The 17,310-nt window shown below is 37.4% G+C and overlaps 1 protein-coding gene across 1 annotated transcript in view; it reads right to left on the bottom strand.

The window, feature by feature from the left end:
* Positions 1–12,212, bottom strand: part of SMPD3 (sphingomyelin phosphodiesterase 3) — a 32,273-nt gene extending 20,061 nt beyond the window's left edge. The window contains exon 1 of the mRNA XM_075510221.1: positions 10,875–12,212. Within this exon, the coding sequence (XP_075366336.1) occupies positions 10,875–12,212 (1,338 nt within the window). The remainder of the gene's footprint in view (positions 1–10,874) is intronic.
* Between the last annotated feature and the right edge of the window lie 5,098 nt (positions 12,213–17,310).

The raw sequence follows: 17,310 nt of genomic DNA on the forward strand, positions 1-17,310 counted from the left end.
AGCGTATGGTTTTCTTGTTGACAATTAATGTGGCAACACTGCATGGACTACTAAAGAAAATGCCCACAGAGGAAAGTTGTACCCAGGGCTCAGAAAACAAAACCACAGATGACTCTCCTTCACAAGGCTAGGCTCAGATTTCATCTGACACCTCTAAATAACAAGCAGAGCTCCATTTCACACAGACACAATTTTGTCAGCTTGGTTGGTTTTCTTGTTTTTCAGCTATCCAAGAACCATCTGATTCATTTTATAACTGGAAAGTAGCTTTGCAGTAAGTGAATTTAGAAGTCATTTCTACTCAACAATGCCTTGTTAACTTTCAGGTTTTGTTCCAGCTAGAAGAGTATGTAATAAACGACTTGCGTTATTCTGTCCTCAGTCTGTCCAGTCCTCTTTTAGACAGCGTTCCAAATGGATATTGATGGTGTTCTTATTGCTGTTCCCATACAGTTAACCTGCTGCAGGGAGGGTGAAGGCAGAGGAAGACAAGGAAAACACCCACAGTCACTGCTGGATCTACCCCTAAGCCCGAGGATTCTCCTAAACTCACAAGACTGTAGCAGACTCTCGAAGGATATGCGATCTGCTGGACAGCGATTAGTGATTACTGCAGAAGCTTTGCCACACAGACCTCTTTCTTCCTCCCTCAGGCTGCCTTGGTCTGAATATATCACAATGTCACAGGTGAATTAAAAGGAGCGTTCTCTCCAACTTTTTATGCAACATATGCCATTCCAATAGAAAAGTCAGGAACCATTAGTTTATATCCTCTACTATCTAGGGCAGGCAGGTGTATGAATTACATTTTCCAAACTTAGTAACTCAACATCAGATTTTCTCTTCAACACTGAAAACTGTATATTGTAAAGTCTCTACTAGTATACAGATTTGCAGTGTCTCCTGCTGCAGAGAAGAAGTGTGCATGTCGTACATCTTTCAATGCCATCTACTGTAACCACACTGAAAAGAAAATACTGCACAAACTTTTCTGCCTTATAGAAAGAATGTGCTGCTTATAATCCTTTTATTGGCTAAAGCAGATGGAATCATTTTCAGTGTCTCTATCCAAAAAGCATAAAAGATTTAAGGCTAAAAGCTGAACATCCAAACATAAATTATAGTCAGCTGAGAAAAAGAAGTCAACTCAAATTGGCTTTAGAATTTCCTGTGCAGCCTTAATGGAGTGCCTGACAAGCCCTCGTACTCATCAACCAATTCATGCATAGGATCACACTCCTTTCCATTCATCATAAATAAATATGTATCATACAGTGTCCCTATGTGCACAGATCTATACTGAAATGGACTTGGGATCTTTCGCTCTCAAAGAATGACAAGAAATGGCCTAGAAGAAAGACTGACTGCCGCGATACGCAGGTGGGTGAGCCCAACAAAAGCCCCTCGGGGTTGCCACCACAGGGGGACAGTGCCCCAGGGCTCTGCAGTTGCTAGGAACAACAGCTGCTTTACACACACCAGAGGGGAAGAGGAAAGGGGCTTTCATAAACACTCTGCTAATTAACAAAAAAAAAAAAAAAGGCAAGTTCAAAAGCAAGAGCTGAAGACATTAACATAATTAGAATTTCCTTGGAAAGTGCCAGCATGGAAGTACATCCAAAGCAGCTTGTCTCCCAGATTTCACATTTCCTGCAACTTTTTTGAATTTGGGGTGGGTTTGGTTGTTTTTTTTTTTTTGGTTTTTTTTTTTTTTTTGAGGGGCAGTATTGATGTAAACCACCAAGCAAAGCCATTTTGAGTATAGTCATAATGGAGGCAAATATTTGTGACAACTACTAGGAGAGAAAATAAATATCTTTGCAGCCTCCTAGTCAATTTCCAGCTATGGTAGAAGCACTAGTATGTTAAATATGGTCTGAAATAAAATAGTAAGGAAAATCTGATTATTCAGTCTAATTTGGTATTTCACAGATGGACAAGGACTATGGGATGTGCAGACAGGAAAACTACTTGACCTCTGGAATATTACAGGCTCTATAATTCTGCATAAAAACATCCCTTTGTGTGGCCAAATACTGTAGCTACTTTTAGACTGTTCCATTTTCAAGGGTATATTATATTGTGGTGACTCGGCCTGAGCAGCTACGTGGCAGTCCTGCAGGAAGACAACACTGAGCATTCATTTCACCCTGCAACGTGGATCTTGGCAGAAAGGTTCCACCTTCTACCAAACCAAGCCAGCACTTCACAAATACAATTTTTGCTGCTTAATACAGAAAAAAACTTCTAAATTCACATTTACAAAGAAAATATATGTAAGCAAAAAAGCCAAAGTGGCTCCTTCAACCATAAGCCTGACTTAAGTTCACCTCAACTGTTCTATGTTAGTAGCTCTGTATCAATAACACATTAATTGAATTAACCCTTCTATAGGGAACTACTTTGGATACTGCTTTCTAAAAATCATTGTATAGTCTTAGTTGTGTCATGGACCACTCTTCTATGTCTATGGAAATTTATAGGAAGGTAATATCTAAATATATTTATAAGTTCCCAATGTTTTAAAATAGGATAATTATTACAAGAGGAAAAAGTTATATGTGATATCCTCTTAAACTCTGATGTTACCTAGAGGTAAAATTAAAACTGAGAGAATATATTCGTGGTTTAATAAAGTGTCACAATTACATAATTTTGACAGAAACAAATTAATATTTTTCAATATTATGCTGAAATATGCAAAATATATTCCAATTCTCAGTACATTTGCAAAGGTTAAGTAACCAAACTAGACAAACATTTGGAAGCTAGGAGTGGATTCTGATCCCTGTTACACCACTGAATATTACATTTTGTTGGGGTGGGAGGGCATAAAAAGCTCATTACAGATTAGAAAGAGGCTTTTTTCTGTAAAGGGGAAAGCCTACTAAGGTTATGTTTGGAATTCAAAATGCCAGTTTCTACTGCTACATATTTACATTTGTCCCCTGCCTGTAAATTAAATAAATATGAGCAAAACTGACAGCTCTGAATTTTTATTTTCAGTCAGAGTACTGACTGTGTGAAGTACACAAAAGTACTTGCCTTCAAGGTCTTTTTATTAAAAGATTTCATCTCTGTGCCGTAGCACTTTAGTAGAATCTGCTGGAGAGACCATGCTGATACTGTGCCGTACTATGCAAAATTGTGTATATTCCTGTAATTGTGTAGCAAAAACTTGTCCTATATGGACTAAGGAGTAGTATGTCCTCCAGCTAGACTGGTATCAGGTGATGAACAGTGATCATGAAAGAAATCAAGCCAACAAGGCTACGGCAGAAAGATTCTTGTTGACAAGAAAAAAAAAATACAAGTAGCAACAGTTGAAATTTTAGAGGTAGAGTGAAGGAAACAACTTTTAATTCAATCACATTACTTGCTATCGTGAGGATTTTCTGAGCTAACTGGAAAATTTTGCACATCTCATGTTTACCATACTCCAGTATAATAAGTATACAAATCTGCAAACATGACAGATATCTTGTCTTTAACAGTTTATATATACACACATCTGTCCCAGCAGTTCAAAACAGTTCTATTACATCTGGATGTCAAGAAAAGCATCAACAGATACTTAAACAAAAAACAGGGAAACGCTACCTAAATACCAGGGGTATTTCAGTACCAGCTTAAAAACCATCTTCAAACATGTAATTGCTGTGTTAATAAATCATCAACTATTTGGAAGGAAATGTTCTTTAATGCTTAAAAATTTGGGCCATGCCATACATGAGAAATCTCACTCGATTAAAGAATCAAACTAGATTCTCAAACACTGACCAATAACGTGTAGACAAAAACAAAAGGTTTGTTACAAGGGGAACTTAACCTTTAGTGATATTTTCTAGAAGCTTCACATCGCTAGGAGGTAGCCATTCAAAAAAATCCTAAATAAAGTAGACAGTTTCTTAAATGTGTACCCTCCAATGTGAAGGGTTTACATACATCCAAGTCCAAGCATATGCCATTGCCCTTCCTTCATGGGAAGCAAATCCAGGTGTGCAAACCAGAAGAGAGCTAAAATTTTGGCATACTCTTTTTTCCAAAAAGAGCTCCACAGAGTTTATCACCCCACAATCTACACGCGGCCAATAAACCCAAAGCTGCGAAAGGTAAATAATCTGAATGCAACATTAAGAATCCTTCAGGGATATGAGATGGTCCATGGAGGAGCTCTAGCTTCAGCCATTATAGTTTAATCACATCTTGGACTGTAAATGAGCAAAACCATTCATTTCATCAGCTTAGTTGACCGTGAAGGTGTCAGTTTTGCCATTGGAATAAATGTGAACTGTGGTACTGATTCCTGCATTATTCTTTTGAAGAGGGTAGGTCTCCAAAATATATAGCTCCACGGCAAACAAATTTACAGTCGTGACAAGGACTAAGCTAGTGATGTTCATGTTATGAAGAAAAACTAGCCAAGCTGAAAAGCACACCTGCATGCTCTGTGGAAAAAACCCTCCCTCCTTAAAAACAAAAGCATGAATGCTGCATTTGTAAAGAACATCATCTAAGCAGGGGCCTCGAGTTACTGTTTGTCTTAGAAATAAAACACCCCAGACAGAGAATAAGTAGCCAATACTGTTTAAATTCAAGGGAAGCGCCATTAAAAATACAGGAGCATGAGATTCAACTGAATTACTGCAGATAAAGCAACTGTATATGTACAAGTAGCAGTATCACCACACACACTCATGGTTCAGACCTCCCAGGTTTGATGCTCTGAGACGTGCTGGTAACAGTACACTGTTTGTGACTCCCTATTTCAACTACAGTGGGAATATCATGGTAGACATCCTATGTAATTATAATGAGCAAACAATACAGTGAGTAGGAGAAAAGAAAGAAATGGAAAATAAAGTTTCTCTTTCTTTCCAGTACAACTTTTCTGTAATCTCCCAAATTGTATCAACCCCTCCTGGACATTTTTTTCCATTGCAGCAATCTTCCAAGACAAACGGGAGAGTCGGCACCAAGAAACTAGCTGGAATAGCCAGTCAAACTGTATGCCCAAATCCTCATTTCTGGCACTGTTAAGAGAAGATGCCAAGGAAAACTTGCAACTACTCACATTCACAATTCAAACATTCCTGTCTTACAGCGATGACTTAGATTAGTGGTAACTTCCAAGAAAGATGTATTTTATTCCTATACTTTGTGTTCTTTGTAGTAGTTTTTTGGTTAGCTTAGACATAGTGTAAAAAGATCTATCTTATATTTTTAGTACTTTGACAGCTCTGCCTTTTGCCTTTAGGGATACGTAGCAGCTTCTAAAGAAGATGCATTAGTTAAATTACAAATTTATTATTATAAATATATTATTTAAGCATACTAAATAAATTAAAGAAGTTTAAAATGTTCTAGAGGTCAGCTCAAAATTCTGTTTGGTGCTCTGCAATTCCTTCTAGCCACATTTGCACTTGATTATTTCAGAATCCTATTTTTCCCCGCCTACCCACAATTACTGTTCCATGAACTCAGAGAATTAGTTATTTGGCAAAGCTTCATTAAGCTCATATGTGAGGGAAAGCGGCTGTAAATTGGTACCATGAATGAAGGGCTCTTCCTCTTCTGAAGAGGATAACGCCCACAATTCACATTCTCTCAAACCTGTATTTCATTCTGCACAACAGTTTTAATTTGTCCCCATTAATGAAGAGGAAAAAGACTGTGATTAATAACATTAATTATATCAAAGTGAAGGAATATGGTACAGTGCCACGGTAGGGTCTTTTTTTTTCTTTTCTAAAAAAGTCTCAGGCAGTTTATTGGACTGTATCCAATTCCTGCATTAACATTTTATAGCAGAAACTGAACATGTGGAAAATGTTTAGGTTACCCTCCTGACTTAAATGGCACACCTTTAGAGTTATCTAAACAAATTCATGAACAGCACTAGACATTTCTTTTATACATCTTGGGATAACTGTAGATACTGGACAACTGATCAAGGACCAGAAAATCTAACCACTGAAATCTCTAGATGATATTTTACTGGGGTGTGAAAACAGCCATTCCCCTTTTCTGTGTAATCCTTAGGTAAAAAAGCTTCCCCTTAGTATGTTGTGCAACTGCATAGCAGAAGGTGCCCCTTCACTCTCAGCCACAACACAACACACACAAACTGGCATGGGACAGTAAAGACAGCTTAAATTACCCAAGCAAAATGTGTCTGCATCAGTAATACCAAAAGGGAGAATCACAGAGGTTAATTCGGGGAACCCTCATTTTATCATACAAAGCAGGCGCCTCGAGAGTAGCAAATAGTAAAAACTGTGCTTCAAAGCAGTTCTGCAATCAGAGCTACTGCTCCTTCTACCATCTGTTGCCACCATAGCAGCTCTCTCGAAAACAAGTTTAGCGTTGCACATAAAGCAAAGGTTGCTAGGTTTCCTTTAAGCAATGAATAATAACCTGTTCTCTGCACAATTACTGTACTTCCTGAGAACAGCAGTAATTTTCAGATAATTTGAAAACTAAATCTGTTAATAAGCTTAGGAATTAATATTAATTAAACACAAGTTCTTTCAGAAATTTAGCAAAAACCACAAGACATTTTTTCCTTTTGATTCCTTTTGATTTAGTTAGAATACTGTTAGCTGTTCAAACTGCTCGCATCAGACTGCGGTTTTGCTTTTGCTCTGTGTTCACACACTGTGTTTTAAGCAAGAATTCTTATTTTTGCTAAAATTCTCTCTCTTGGCAGATGCCAAAAATCAGAATAATCTCCTACTAAGAATGGTAGGAAGAACAGCCTTCTATACAACATACTTCCACGTCTCCCAGTCTCAGTGGCACTCACTGATGCCTTTTAAACTTGACTTGACTGCAAAATCATCATTCATTTTCTGAAAGGGACATGTATTTTAAAACTCCCTTTAATTTCATCAAAACCACTGTGAATTAAAATTATGTATGTGTCAAACCAACAGCTGCAGAGTACCTGAGAACACTGCAATCTGCATCATGTTATATACAGATACATACAAGCTAGCTTTTTAGTTCGAATCACCAGCACAGGACAGCATCTGTGTCAGTCCCGCCTCCCTCCTCTATCTGTAGCAGAGCAGCAGTAAGAGACAACTGGAGTTACAAAACTGACAAAGCAGACTCAAGGGTTCTTTTCTTAGGCATTTTAAATTAATGTGAAATGCAATACAGGAACAGAGAGTCACGGCAGAGTCTCCCAAGGGCCCAGACTGTCCAAGTATGAAAATGGATTGGCCAATTTATATATTTGCTAACTTCTCCTCTGAGTCTTTAGCAGCAACTAGAAACAGTGGTTTAACACTTCAGACATGAAACTGTCACTTAGATGCAGGTGACATTTCCCCCCTTCTTATATGCTATTCTTTCTGTGACTGTGCCCCTCTTACATCCCAATAAGACCCACAGATTGGAGACAGAAACACTGCTAGAGTTTGAAGAGATCGAAGTGCTGAATGTAAATTAGTCCTCTAGTTAGGCAGAAAATGGGCTTTATGCAATAGCTACTCACAACTATGTCATCCTCATGCCTTCATCCTGACCTGGAAAGCATCAGCCTACACAGATGGAAAAACCAGTCTGTGATCTCTGTCAGGAAAATGCCAGCAGCAGCACCTTTTGCAGCAGACATCTTTAGGAAGAGAACAGACCAAGGCTAGCAAAATTCTTTTGCACAGGTCTCCAGAGAGCTGTTAGGTAGCATGAAGTCAGTAGCATGAAACAGTATTAAAAGCCTCTGCAATTTACTTCCAACTTCTTTCCTTGGCTGTGACACCCCAGGTGGTAAGCCACAATCAAATCACTTTACCTTCCTGAGCTTTAGTTTCTCCTTCTACTAAGCAGATACTGACCTTTCTTTATTATGCACTCTGAAACGTATGAATGAAAAGCAGTATGTAAGAGCTGATTATTATAGCTACTAATAATAACCCTTGAGCTGTGTAAGTCTCTCAGGTAAAATAATTCTGTATGACTAAGCAAATCTCTCAAATCCTTCCAAATCTCCACTTGAACTTTACAGTCTAGATGGTGAGGGCAGGGCAGGGAAGAGGGGGGCAATGGAAAACCATTTCATCTTCACTGGAAACAGAACCTATTCTGACAGGAAAAAACACGTGAAAAACTTGTACCTTGGCAGTAGGGATCTGTTTTGTAACACAACTGCCCCAAAACAGTTTTGCCTTTTTATTCAAAATAATTCAACTTTCATTAAACATTTAGTTCTGAGACCTTTAATTTATCTCCTTAACAGTTATATTTGTAGTAAGGAAACAAACTGTACTCATTAAATGAGAATCAGTTTCTTTCTCTGAACATTATTCTGAATTTGAATGTTGGGTCTTTCCTGAGTTTCAGAAAGATTTGAAAAAAGGCTTCATCCTCCCGGTGAGTGGAAACATTAAGTGATTTTATCCGTATTTTCAAAATATGCAAGCCTTCTCCCCCCAGTCGCTTTTCACAACTTTTTTTTTTTTTTTTTTTAAACAACATAGAGAGTAATTGCTCCTTTACTCGGAGATGAAAGCCATACAAGGGGAACAGTCTTCATAAGTATACTTCCAAAACAAAACTCAGTTGATTCAGAAATGGAAGCACCGTGCTTTCCACAGAAGTCAGGAACTTAAAAACACAGAGTTTGCATAGGACAGAGACACTTAACTCCACACCACTACTGAATGGAAAGCCATTAGGAGACTCTTGTTCTGCAAGGCTATCTTAACTGTCTTTGACAGCACACTGAGGTAAACTCTAATATAGGACTGGATTGCATTATATACATACAAAATACTGTAAGAGCCAGTAAAAGAAATATGTAAAAGCAGTGACATAAACTGTCCATTCTGAATGGCAGAGTACTGGCTAGACTGATACCTTCCAACCACAGTTATGATACGCTTCGCTAGCTTGCTGCTATCCCAGTGTAAGACCTCAAGACTTCTGAAGTTAATGGATTGATTCTCACTGACTTCAAAAACAAACCAGGCTTTTACTTACTGTAGCTTTTGTCTCCAGAGTCCACACACACTCAGTCGCTGATTAAGCACTACATCAAGAAAGACAACCTTCAAACTTACTTTGTTTCAAAGATAAAATTAAATAGATCATTCCTACTTCTTTTTTTTTGGTCAAAGAAAGAAATGACCAATGATCACAATGTACAATTCAGACAGAAAGCCATTTCCTATCAGGATAGACTTAACTCAGAATGAAAAATACTTTAGGTATAAAGTACAGTATGTCAGAATGACACAGACATGAGGAAAAATGGTCTTTTAGTTGGACTAGAATTCTTTCATACTTAAAAGAATGTAATTGTCTTCGAATCTTCATAATAATTGGTCCCTATTCCCTGCTCAACTGTAACATTATTTAACAACTCGAGTCCATAATTAAGTTCATCATCCCAGTGGAATTTTGAAAAGAGGCTTAATTTTCTGCAAGAGAAATGGAGACATTACGGCCTGCCTATAGTAAATCAATGACTCAGCAATGGGCCGTTGAAAGCAGATTGTTTTTAATCTCTTAATCCTTAATATATGCGTATGTTGAAGGGTAGTCTTTGTGACCCTGGTAATATTTATACTGTGCAACATGTATGTTCATTTTTTGCATGCAGCACTGTATGATGAAAAAATAAACTTCAGCTGTTTATTAAACACATAAGAGTACAGTATAGCAAGCTTAGACCCAATTCTTGGAAACCTGTATTCAGATATGGATAGGCTTTTGTTTATGTCAAATGTATATGAAATACTGGACTACTATCAGACTGCAAATTCTAATATTTGCTTTTTTTTATGCAACCACAATACCATAAGTTTTTCCTTTGTTTACAAATTACAAACGGTGGGTACAAAAAATCCCACTGATCCTTATTAACAATCCATATTCTTAATAGTTGTTAGTGGCTTTTGTTGAGGACTCATGAGCATATGCACTAGAAAGTACATATAATTTGAGCACCTAATATATGTTGCTTGCATTAGGAAAAATGTTCAGCTTTTAGTTAGTGAAACCCATTCCAAACTGTGACAAAATCACAAAATCTGAAATCCAGTATTCTAGGAGATTTTCAGATCTGTCTAGGTTTGGGCCTACAGATTTGGATCTCTGCACAAAGCTTTGGTTCTTGATTAATCACAAATTAGAAGAGCTCACTTTGCAGTTTATGAAGAACACAGCCAGATTCTCCCAAGAATTAAGCATGAACAGCCACCAGTCTTGGAAAAGCAAATCATTGCACGCAGACCTTTATTTCTGCTTTTCATGATTTACAGAAGTATAACTCCAGACCTCCTGTTTTCACTACCATTAGTTAATATAAGTAAACTGTGTTAATAGAGTGAAAAGCTTCTGTGCTCCCCAGTGTCCCAGGCATTTTTTTTGTTTACTCTTCTTCGTATCTCTCCTTAACAATTTTTTTGCAACCAAGAGAGAGGGATAGCCATACATTTCATTGCAATTCTTTCAGTTTTATTCTACTGGCATTTAGACTTTTGATTCCTATATAAACACACAACATGCATAAGCTGGTTTCCAACAGTAATGCTCACTGTACTATCCTCATGTTATGAAGCTTAGCATTTGTGCATTTTATTAAAGAGATTTCTGTAAAAAAGAAACTAAAATTACATGAAAACTACTTCAGATTTTGGCACTTGAAATTATACTCAAGATCTACCTCCCAAAGTCCCTCATTATTTCATGCACATCCATCACTTTAACACAGTATCTAGGCCACAAAACCTATATATAGGTTGTATCAGGTAGTCTAGAATATTGCCTCTTTGAACTCTAACAGGAATGACTGAGAGAAAATAACGTAACTTTATAACTTGTCACATATATAGAGTCAATATTTATGGCTTCAGAAAGGCTCTTACCTTGAGAAACAAGGCTCCCTTGGAAGCCAAGGAGTCCGTTCCTCTTCCATTGGGGTAACAGTGATAGGCAGCATCCATAACAGGATAGCGGCTGGCAAAAAGTAGACCACTGTTCACAAACTTAAAGCTACAGCAGCCATGGCAACTGTAGACCCCAACATCATAGACAATGTATTCAAAATAGTGATGAAGCTGCTCTTTCAATTTCTCCGCAGCCCTTTTGTCAAACACTTCCTGCAAACACAGAAAGTCCAAGTTGGCAGGGAAGAAAGCAGAGATCTCATGATCAAAGGTCTCATCTGTATGTTTCTTTTTCCGCACTGAAGTCTTCTTCATGATTGAAGCTTTGTAGAGGAGCTTGTTGTTGACAGTGCTTTGGTCCACTGTACCATCTCCAACACGAACTTTAACTAAGGACTCTCGTGAGGCAGAGTAGCTATCTAAACTCCCAGAATCTCCTTCCTTCTGTTTGTGGTTTGGTGTTTTTGATATCTCTGCGTCACCTTCCAGTGAGAGCTCTGCTGGGCCACTGGCATGAGCCTGGCCATTGACAGTATCTGTTTCTGTGTCTGACATGTGGCCATTATCCTCTCCATTTATGCGGACAATGCAAGTGTTTTCTTCTCCCTCATTTGGCTCTCCAGCTCCACCTTTATCTTCTCTACTATCCTCACTGTTGTTTGAGCCAGAATTGTCTCCTTTATACTCCATTGACGTTGTCCTTTTGATGCCAGCATTAACAGTACGATTAGTGTTATCTCCACCCTGGGGGGAGACCAAGCTGCTAAAACTTGCTGCACTGATGGATGTGTTGGTAGGAGAATCTATATATATTTTGATCTGTGGTCTGCTTGCCCCATTTCGGATCCTCCGGCCAATCTCTTTAGCCCTAGCCTGTGTATTGAAAACATTATTAAATCTTGCCAGAGAATCCGGCAACAGGCAAACATTGGCACTGCCAAAGCAGAAGCTTTTCCCATTTCCTGCAGCCTTCCATTCAGTAAGCAGTGTGGCTCCATTGGCATGGTTCTTGTCTTCTAGTCTGGAGTAGATATATGGCCTTCTGGCTGACTGGAGTGGGGACCATAACAAGAAGCCTATCAGAGCAAAAGGAAGAGAGGCTACCAACAGTGCCAAGTAGATGGGAGTGGTAATAATGATGCAGAGTGCATGAAAATAGCATGGATCATCTGCTCTTTGACGTTTTTCATAGGTGGTTGGAACAAAAGAGGCCACAAGCCTATCTGCTAACCAGTAACATGGGAAAATCAGGCCCCAGGAAAAAGAATGCAGAACTGACAGAAAGCTGTTGGGAAATGGGGAAGTGTATAAAACCATTGCAACTTAATTATGACAACACCTCAGGGCCTACTACATGATGTCACTGTGTCAAGCATCCATAAGAACACTGGGAGAGGGCTGGGGAAAAAAGGTCCAGTCAGGAGTTTGTTTTTTTCCAGTGAGAGTCAATAGCAAAACTTTAAGAGCACCATTTCACTGTGTTGGAGTAAAAATGAAACAAGGCCACTGTTTTTGTTTGGCTTTTTGGCATCTATGGTTGTCAAAGGATGTCATTGTTCACTGGAGGCTGCCATAACGAAACACTCTGGAGGCAAAAAGAAATCTGTAAAAACAAAAGACACAAAACATATGCAACAGTTAATAAAAGTTTAAAGCAGGTTTTCTCATACCAATTTTGCCTTACAGTCTAAATTATTTCCCTTTTTTTGTTTAATTTAGCATCTTTGATAGTCTGTTAAAAACTATGGATCTAGGGCAACTCCAACAACAATGGACTGGTATTTCTGCAAATGAAATCAGTACATTGACCATTTAATGGACATGGATAATGTCATGAAACACATTTCCATTATGAATTTTAGGCCTTACATTAAGAAATATAGTTGGAGTTTCTTTTATTTTATAATCCAGTCACACTGATATTTATATTTATTTATATTAGCTCTTTTCAGAACCTTGCAAATGGTGTTTAGCAGTTATCTCTAGGCTGCTCTAAAAGACTATTACATCTAGTATTTTATCACTGAATTTAAATTTGCTTGAATTGCCAAAGTCCTTCAAAAAATAAAAAAGTGATGTGATGGAGGTACAATGGCAAAGGCACCTTGTATTTAAGAGCAGAAAACATTTGTTTGCTATAAAATATTATTTGCTTTGCTGCGCTTTAGAACAAAATGGGTTCATTTAAATCAATTAAAATACTCTTCATATGGCTGAATATGGCTTCAAATCTTTAATTTTCAGTTCCTTAAAAATAGCAACTCAAACTACTTTGCTTTAATATTTAGGCATTTAAGATTCATTATTTATTTCAAGCTGCAGTTCAATTTCATTCAGCTATAGCCCACAAAAACTCCTGATATGATTTTCTCTTAAAGGTTTCTTACATATAGTGAATACCTAAGCAAAATATAAATTAATCATAATTAACATCATTGTTTTTAAATTCAAAGTTTCAGCTTTGAAGGAAAAAATACTAATTGAATATATCAAGTAAGAAAAACAGTTTCACATCTTTCCTCTGAAGACAGACGGTATCTTTCGAAAGTTGTCTTACCAGTTGGGAAATTCTGACCCAAGGTACTTAGCAAATGTCATGATTAACCAAAGACATCAAATTATTGGGGGCCTGATCTAATAAAAAAAGCTTGGCAGTATACATACAGCTTATATACTTTTTGAAAGTAATTTAAGTCATTTTAACAACTTGTAGGAAGTTGAGGTTTTAACACAGGTTTTGATAATATGAAATGTAAATTATTTTAAAAAACCAAGTACTCATATTAATCAAACTTTATCAACCTTGAGAATGGTATCACCAATGAATGCAATGTCACTCTCCATAAACTGAAACTGTGACATTACCCAGTAAGAGGAGCAAAGCTACATGACTGATGAAGGCAGAATTCCCATTTATAATGTTTCAAGTTTCAAACCTAGAATATAAATAATATTAAGCAGCACTGAATAAAATCCATTCACCAAATAAGCAAAAGAGAGGATATACACTGGACCATGCTTCAACACCCATCTTTATTTTTGACATCTTGGAGAGATGAAAATTACATACAAATATTTATTGGCATAAATTCAATTAAAATCTGGGGCTCCCAGGGAGCCAAAATTAGGGAAATAGTAGTTTGATGCATATTTTAAACATTTTGCAGGGCACCCAGAAACAGAAGGGCATTTTATTTCTATTTAATAGCAAATAAAACAATGATATGGGACACAGAAGAGACAAATACAGTTTTACAAAGCAATGCTGCCTTAGAATAAAAATGCAATTCTTCAATTTTCTCTCACCTTTTAGATTTCTGCTTCTTCAAACCAAGCCCTTGCAACTGATTTATGTTCCTACTGTCAGCATATTTTTAGTTGCAGTACACATGCAATACCAGACTGCCGACAGAGAGTATACTGTACAGGTCAGAAGCAGCAAGTAAGGCATTAAAATACATGGCTTAACTAGCTCTCTTTTTGCCACACATATTGTTTATTAACAATAAGAAAATTCTGCCCTCAGTCTAGATTCCCGATCAGCAGGACTAAGAGTAGTGATAGCACATCAGATTTGCAGCCATACATTTTTGGTAGGCACCATGGCAAAGAAGAATTTTAATAAAGGAACAGATGAAGATGAGATAGTTTTGCAGATATTTCTTCCAAGAAGTGAAAGGCAGCCCTGGGGCAAGCAAGTAAGTGTTAGTCTGAAAAATCTAGTAAGATGGTGACAGGGGCTCGTAACAAAAACTGGCTGGCAATAGGAATCAAATTCTAAAATAGAATAAGAAAAATCAGGTTGGGTGGGGACAAGATTATGAAGACCTTCAAAAGCAAAATGAAGTAGTTGGTACCCAAATACTATAGAGAAGGAAGAGTCAGTAAGCACATGCATTAAAAAGGATGGCAGCACCACAATAGGAAACTGCTTTTAACCACTGTGTCCTGGGCATGCAAGAAAAGCTGTATCTTAGAGATCTTATGTAGAAGCTTCAAGACAGCAAATGATGCTTAAGAAATATGCATGTACTGGTATCAGGAAAAGATCGCCAAAACCTGACTAAAAATAAAAAGGCAGGGGGAGGAGGACAGAAGAAAAAGGAGCTGTTTTACTGCAGCAACACACACCTAGCCTTCTGAGTGTAAGAATAACACCCTTGCAATTGCTCACAGCCAACTGCACATTTTGCCAACACCAGGCAGTCAATTACATTTAATGGCATATATGGTCCTGTGTATTTTTGCCCTGATGGTACTATTTAGATGGAAATTGGAAAGGCTGGATCAAGGGAGATTATTTTTTTTGTTTTTAATTATTAGCTTAGCATAACTTTCACCATCTTATGCAACATGTTTGAGTTTAAATAAATGAGTGACTAGTCAAGTGCCAAATAACAAATGCTTGGCATTTACTCATTGCCAAAGGCATTTTGGGATGTTGATAATAGGGGGAAGCCTAGCAGATTTGTTTTCCCGAATGATTTTTAGGACTCTTTAGAGCTCAAACGAGACTCTGGCATCTCCATATCAGATAGAAAAAAAATAACTTAAAACCTGTCCAATTATGTAATTACCACTAGACAAGAAAAAATTGTAAAGAAGTTATTCTGTTCTACTGGATGCTTAAAGTGCTTTATAAAAGCCCTGTCTATTTACATAATCACTCAGCGGACCAGAAAGGTTCTTGTTTACAACAGTGCCAAGGGTAAACAGAACACTCTTGTTTGGGGCATGTGAAGTGAGGACCGACTGCAAACCTTACATTCCAACTTTCAGGCTAATGACCTTTCTGCTGAAAGCTGCAGTTGTGTTGCAGACTATAAAGTCAATCTGAGTTTTACTATTTTAAAATAACACACAGAAAAAATGCAGAACCACAATGGATCCATAATAATTTGTCTAATTAGGTCATCTCTAGATAAGTATTTTCTTAAGTATATGATGACAGGGTGTTACAACTCCTAGGGAAATATGACATCAAGTGACAATTTTGTAAATAGAGTAGTCAATGCCTGCTCAATGATGTGATGAAGTAAAAAAATCAATCCAACATAACTCATGCCTGTTCTGTTATGGACTGCAGCATCAATAATCTACAAGAGAAACGGCTGTCCAGCAAACCATAAAATGCTCAACTAAAATGGCTTCACAAAAGCAATTATCCAGATTATGGGGACATAATAAATCTAAGGAATTCATGCTTACTGTAGATACAACATACTACCATGTGCATTAGTAAAAAAGGAAGAAAAATGAATGCAATCAGAAATCCTTTCATTGGATAAGATTACACAGCAAGTGTCATAAAGCAAACTGATTCAGACTGAGGTCTGTTTTAACAACATTTAGCAAGAATGTAATTCTTTGTAAACACTAAGGACTGAATGATGGTTCAAGGCCACATTGGTGGCTCCTACACTTCCTCTGCCTTAAACAGGGATAGTACCTTTGAAAATCAGGAATTTGCTGGACAGTTTTTGACCAGGTGCCAACTGCATTCCTCATTGCTAGCCAGATGAAGTGGGGAGGCAATAGGGATTTGAGTAGACAGACACATTCCATCCATTTTATTCCATGAATTCTAATAGAATTCTCAAAAATAATAATACAGAAGTACAAAAACTCTGGTACCACAGCAAGCTTTAAAATATGATAGCTGGAGAAAAGGGAGAGGGAATCATGAGCTGGATGTCCTTTAAATTTTTGCATATTGCAGACAGACATCGGCACATCAAGGCCCTAATTAAAAACACTCTTCTTGCAAGTAAAATATTCTAATTTATTAATCTTATAGATGAAGGAAATCACACAGTTTGCCAAAGCTCTGTTACAGACTCACTGGCACGCACACGAACAGGAACTAAATTTCCTACTCTTGTCTCTTAGCTACAAAACCATATGCATGCCTATTGCCTCAAAGCCACCCAAAAAGAGAGAATTAAGAGTCATGAGACACACATTTTATCTCAGCAAGATCTTAAAGGGTGAGGGAAGGCACCACGTGAGTCAACTGCAACTTGGAAAACATGACGTCAGTAACATCTCTCCTAATGCAATGGTTTAGATGGAGCCTAAAGCTAAAGTGCCTAATTCCTTGTGATGAAGGGTATTACTTGGTAATCCAATGCTTTATTCATAGGGCTTTGAGAGATTAAGGGAGAATTTAAGATATTTCAATGAAATAGATATTTTTGTATGCTACAAAGACGTAAACTGCAGTCTTGTTTAGCTGTTTTTATTATTTTCTAAGCATTTGAAGGCTAAAAAAAGACTTTATTTAATTTTTTTTTTATGGTGCCAGTACAGAACATCTCAACTTTAGTGATAACAAGACATCAGGTGGAATGTTTCAAAGATTTTTATGATTATAATTATGCCCAGAAGTATGCTAGAGACATAGATCAAAAGAGAT

Source organism: Mycteria americana, chromosome 8 (assembly GCF_035582795.1).
Source record: "Mycteria americana isolate JAX WOST 10 ecotype Jacksonville Zoo and Gardens chromosome 8, USCA_MyAme_1.0, whole genome shotgun sequence".
Classification (NCBI taxonomy): Eukaryota; Metazoa; Chordata; class Aves; order Ciconiiformes; family Ciconiidae; genus Mycteria; species Mycteria americana.